Below are 6,547 nucleotides of genomic sequence, written 5' to 3'. Positions count from 1 at the left end.
ATAAATCCCATGTGATAATGATAATGCTACATACAATTTATCCATGACTTTGGAACTGTTCCAGTTTTACTACACTAAAGCTGATACATACAGTATGATGAACTATTTCTCAACTTTAATTGTTGACTCAATGTAGGTGAGTGAATAAGTATCTTTATATCATGTAGGTCTCCATGGAACTGTTCAGAACATTTACGTTGTTTTGCTCCTCCTCTTGAATTGTCCTTTACATTTTCTCACTGGGGAATAGGTATGGTGTACTAGATAATTAGCAGACATATGAAGGCACCTTTTCTAAGCCTCTCAGATGATTTGGGCATAATGATCTAAATGAATTACATACTATTTCCTTAGGGAACACCACAAAGGAGGAAAACTATAAATTCTTTCTGCCCAAACAAAAAGTATGAGTAATTTGGCAGAAGAAAATTTGATTTTTCATTGAAGGTGAGTCAATAAGAATTGTCATTGATTTGATTATTACCTGGGTAAGGGCAAATTTCCCATTACTCCTGGATTCTGACAATAAATATTTGTATGGTGACTGACAGTTCTTTCAAATTATATAGCACAAAAATTTAGTGTCTCCCTAGATAACTAGGGTTTCCTGGAGTAGTATGATGCTTAGACACTATCCTATGGGTTGAGCACATGTCCTAGATATACCGATTAGTGAGAGGGGATAGTAGAATTTGGATATTGCAAATGAAGATAAATTTAGAAATGCCTAAAAAGTTCATCATTGATCTCATATTTTAGAATCTAATAAGGTTAAGATTTTCAGATAAAATGAAAGATGCCCGGTTACATTTAAATTTCAGATAAACAAGAAGTACTATGACCAAATGTAGTGTAAAATTTCAAAAATGAATGTTTTAGTATAATTATTTTTATGCAATATTTTAAAGCTTCAAATAATTTCTAGATGATATCACATGTATAAACCTGCATTTTTTTTAGTTTGTTTGTTTTGCCTACTGGAATACTTACAATTTTTTTTTTTAACTATGAGCATTGCAAATTGATTGCTTACACTGGTAGCTATATAGAATTTTTAAAGTTATGGAATTACTGAGAAACCCCTGAAACCTAAATAATTCCTAACAGATTTCATCATGTCTACAGATTGAAAATTTAGTCATTCTTTTGCACAGTTTTTGTATCCTGTCCCTTCTATTGGTTAGCACTAAATGGAGGTATTTAAAATGTATGCACAGCATGTTCAGAATCGATTAGAAATATTCTTTTTCTCACAAGAATTGAGTAGGGTAAAAAAATAGAAACATCTTCAGAGGAGATAATAACTGACAGTGAAAATGCACATAGTTTCCATAAACACTAAAAAAACTAACAATTATTTTAATTGATAAATATTTTTAAACTGCAATGGACTTCAAAGTGGTGGGATTGATACTGGAATTCTGTGTCCAGTTAGTTTCATTTTCTACCATAAACACTTATGTTAGCAGGTCCTGTAGCACTGCAAATTCAAGATAAAGTTTTCAAGGTTGAATCGGCTCTGGTTCTTATTTGTGGGAGAAGAAGAAACATGAAAGGGGATTAGAATTCAATGGAGAAACAGCAAACAGCTTTATCTAGGAAAAAGGGATGGAAGAGGCTCACTAATAATCCCTTCCCCTGTCCCCAGTCCATGGATTTGTTAGGGAAAATGTTTACCAACAACTAGCATATTTATATAATTGCTACCTGCTGCCACAAGGTGGCTGTGGATTGCAGCTGCTCCAAAGTGTGGATTTAGACCTTGCGGAGGGATCCCAGAAGTTTCTACCTGATACTTGTGCAGGCTAAAACTGGCATTCCATTCCATTATATAATCCTGCATTTTATCTGACTGAAGATTTTGAAATCCAATTACTACTCCAATTGAAAGTTACAATCTGAAAGAGTTCCAGATTTTCACTGAGTAGAAAATAAATGTAATAGGAAGAGAATTCAAGTGAATCAGACTAAATCACCTTCACTATCTTTAATCAGAGTACTTCCGCTTTCTTTTTTTTGACTTCTCATGTAATTTTGATTAAATAAAAGGGGAAATACTTTTCACTGAAATGTTTTAAATCACAGTATTCTCTTTGAATACTGTATTCTACAATTCTAGAAGTTGACAATAATATATAATGCCAGAAATGCTCAAATAATTTTTAAATGCTTCATAGACTATCATTAGAAGAATAAAGCATATATAATTAAATAATAAAAATCCCTGGATATTGATTTAAACTATGTATCTTTGCAGGAATGTAGACTGATCATATGTATCTTTAACCTTACACTATTTTTTTTATTTCAACATATTACGGGGGTACAAATGTTTAGGTTACATATATTGCCTTTGCCCCACCCTAGTCAGAGCTTCAAGCATGTCCAACCCCCAGATGGTGTGCACCACACTCATTAGGTGTGAATAAAATTACGTATCTAAGTTGAGACATGAATATGACTATTTATTTAGAATGGCAAAATACATTTAAAATCTCAGTAGTAAACAATCTAACATAAAATCTACAAATATACAAATGTTCATCAATAATATTCAAAACACATCTCAGCATATGAGTAGTAAGAGTATCCTGAGAAGACCTTTTAAAATCAGAATAGATAGCATTATTCAATTAACTCTTTTTGAACCATAGAAATATATCCAAGGAACATCAAAGTATTAACTCAGTCCTACCTTGCTTGGATCCCACAATGCTTGCAGACATGCCAAACACCCTGATAGTAGTTAAAGGGTGATGAAGTAGAAGTTGCAATGAAGACAGAAAATGGTCTTAATTGATCGTGGTTATCGTATCTTACATTTGTGAGTGCATTCATAAGGCCCCAACCCAGACTTTGAAAAACCAGATGAGGAACCCTAATTCTAACCTTCATTATATTGTTGTAATCTCTGCCTAGTCTATGTTTAAGAATATCAAAATTAAACAAGAATTCTTAGATGCAAGATACCAATGTGCAAATGAAATAAAGTCTGATATTGTTATATAATTAATAATACACATATTATTTTGTAATTACTAGATATATACTCCCAAACCTGCTGAACCATTTTAATCTATGTCCTATCAGTGCATGTATAACAGATGAATCCCTCTTTATGGAAAATATAAGATTCTACTTTTTATTTCATTTCTAATCAAATGTAGAAATTATGTTTCTATTCCACATTATAAATAAAAATTTCCGATATGTCTACATATATTACAATTTGTTTAGCTGACACTACATAAAACACCTAATAACATTACCTCTGTTTATTCCTTGAAGATACTACTTGACTAAATGGGCCAACGGAATCTAACAGCGCTGATTGAATTCATTCTAACAGGAGTGACAAGGCAGCCTGAGCTACAGCTTCCACTTTTTGGGGTCTTCTTCATCATCTACACGATCACAGTGGTGGGCAACATGGGCATAATCATTCTGACCAAACTGGACTCCCAGCTACATACACCTATGTATTTTTTTATCAGACACCTGGCTTACATTGATCTTGGTAATTCCACTGTCATTTGCCCCAAGATGCTGGTAAATTTTGTTGTGGATCAAAATACCATTTCTTATTCTGCATGTGCCACACAGCTGGCTTTCTTCCTTCTGTTCATTATTAGTGAATTTTTCATCCTGTCGGCCATGGCTTATGACCGCTATGTGGCCATCTGTAGCCCTCTGCTCTACAATGTTATCATGTCTCCCAGACTTTGCCATATGCTGGTAGGCATTCCCTATCTCTACGGTACTGTTCAGGCTCTGACATTCACTATTAAGATTTTCACACTGAACTTTTGTGGCTCTAATGTTATCAGCCATTTTTATTGTGATGATGTTCCCTTGTTACCTATGCTCTGCTCAAATGCACGGGAAATAGAATTGTTGATCATACTGTTTGCAGCATTTAATCTGATTTCCTCCCTTCTGGTAGTCCTCGTATCCTACATGCTGATCCTGTTAGCCATATTTCAAATGCATTCTGCAGAGGGGAGGAAGAAAGCTTTCTCCACGTGTGGTTCTCATCTGGCAGTGGTGGTTGTGTTCTATGGGTCTCTCCTCTTTATGTACGTCCAGCCCAAATCCACTCATTCTTTTGAAACTGATAAAATGGCCTCTGTGTTTTACACGTTAGTGATCCCCATGCTTAACCCTTTGATTTACAGCTTAAGGAACAAAGAGGTAAAAAATGCCTTCCACAGGTTGTTTAAGAATTGATGCAAACTTTGTGTTTAATAATCAATGTGGAATATTGTTATAATAACATATAACATAGGCCAATGTCAATTGATAATATTTTTATTAAATAATATATTATTTTTTGCCCCAGAACAAATGCTAATTAGAACACACAAATAAATCACTTTCCTTATATTTAGCCAAATTAACCATCATATTTTAGAGCTCAATTAAATGTCATTTCTTTACCAACATCTCTTGTGTCTGATTCAGTGTTTCCTTTAGTGATTTTATAGAACATCATATTTCTACCAATAGAAATACTTTTTAAAGCCACATCAGGAAACTATAAGTTTGTTTGTTATAGTTATTTTTTATTGGAAAGATACCCTTCCAATTATGTTTTCTTTTAATTTTCTGAACATATAACAGCAATATAAGTGAAGAGAATCTTTTGCAGAGAGTATTTAGTCAGACCAAAGTGTTGTTTTTGTATTAAATCCATTCTGCCAACTCTGCCTTTTAATTGAAGTGGTTAATCCATGCACACTTAAAGTAATTGTGGATAATAGACTTCTTTCTGGCACACTGCTGTTTGTTTTCTAAATGTCAGATCATATAGTGCTTGTTGTTCATCATTTGCTTTATTAAAAGTTCCTCTTTATTTTTGGCTGAACACTAAATTATAGGTGCCTATCATGAAATGCTTAGAATTATAAATTGAACAATTTCTAGACACCCCCCCCCAGGGCAACAAGACATTAATATTCCAAGAAAAAAACATAGTGTAGAGTGAGCCCTTGTTCAGTACATGGACATCGGAGAGAAATCTCAGAAGTAAAATCTACTTTAGACTCCTACTCATATAGCTTAAACCAAATCTGAGAACCACCTGAGCTTTGTTTAAAACATTTAACATTCTTTTAGGAAAACAAAACACAGCAACTCTTTAGCACAAAATTCACAGTATTCAGCATTCAGTCACAGATACTAGACATATGAAAAAGCAGTAATATGTGATTCCATCCAGTATATAATTAAAATAGATTCTGAAATGACAGTGATCACGGAATTAGGAAATGACTTAAAACAGATACTGTAAATACATTCCCTATACTAAATTCTTTGGCAAAATCATTAATAACGTAATGAGAGAAGTGAAAAATTTAAAAATAACCAAATGGTACTTAGATGAAAATACAAACTAAGTGTCCATCAATGGATGAATGGATAATGAAAATTTTGTATCTATACATAATGGAATATAAGGGGTCTTCAAAAATTTCATGGAAAATGTGTCTTATGAAAAATTATGCAAGGATTTCAAAAATTTTTGCAGCAAAATAAACTCATCTTAACTTGTTATATCATGTCTGAACAGGATCTAGTTTGAGGCACTAAGAACAATAAGGTATCAATGTGAAAAGAGCCCCTATCAGAGCTACATGAATTCTGCTAAAATTGAAGAAAGGACAAACATAAAATTTATGGTTAAGCTTGGGTGGCAGAATGATAAAATCACTGATGCTTTACAAAAAGTTTATGGGAACAATATCCCAAAGAAATCAGCAGTTTACAAATGGATAACTCGTTTTAAGAAGAGATGATACATTGTTGAATTTGAAGCCTGCAGTGGTAGATCATCCATGTGAATTTGCAAGGAAAAAAATCATCTCGTCTGTGCTGTAACTGAAAACACAAGCAATTAGCAGGAGAAACAATAGTCAACATCATAGACATCTTTTAATTGGTTCAACTTATACAATTCTAGCTGAAAACTTAAAGTTGAGTAAACTTTCCACTTGATGGATGCCAAAAACTTGGCCTAGAAAGTCAAATGTCCCGTGTTCTCATCCACATGAGGGAGCTAAAATAATTGATCCAATGGAGGTAGTGAATATAATAGTGGTTACCAGAGGCTGAGAAGGTTAGTGGGTAGGGGAGGAATAGAGAGGAATTGGTTAAGGGATACAAAAATACAGTTAGATAGAAGGAATAAGGTCTAGTGCTCAGTAACAAAATAGGGCAACTAGAGTTAGCAATAATTCCTGTATATTTAAAAACAACTAGAGGAACAGATTTGGAATGACCCCAATACAAGATAATGATAAATGTTTGAGATGATTAATATCCATATTATCCAGATTTGATCATTACACATTATATTCTTGTATCAAAATATCACATGCACCCCATACACATGTATAACTATTTAGTATTCAAAAAATTAAAAATAAATATTGAAAATTAAAATATAAAACATGAATAAATATTTATTGATAGATAATAGTAGTATATCACACATTGAAAAATCTATCTTGATAATGTTAATATGCCAAATATCAAATATGGTAAACAC

General features: G+C 33.0%; 1 protein-coding gene across 1 annotated transcript; it reads left to right on the top strand.

Moving 5' to 3' along the window:
- The first annotated feature begins 3,303 nt into the window (after nt 1–3,303).
- Nucleotides 3,304–4,227, top strand: LOC123641842 (olfactory receptor 8K5-like). The gene has a single exon (XM_045556776.1). The coding sequence runs from the start codon at nt 3,304–3,306 to the stop codon at nt 4,225–4,227; it is 924 nt and encodes a 307-aa protein (XP_045412732.1).
- Nucleotides 4,228–6,547: the final 2,320 nt, after the last annotated feature.

Source organism: Lemur catta, chromosome 7, assembly GCF_020740605.2.
Source record: "Lemur catta isolate mLemCat1 chromosome 7, mLemCat1.pri, whole genome shotgun sequence".
In the NCBI taxonomy this organism is placed as follows: Eukaryota; Metazoa; Chordata; class Mammalia; order Primates; family Lemuridae; genus Lemur; species Lemur catta.
Note: the sequence above shows the minus strand (reverse complement) of the source record. Positions and strands in the feature narration are given on the sequence as shown.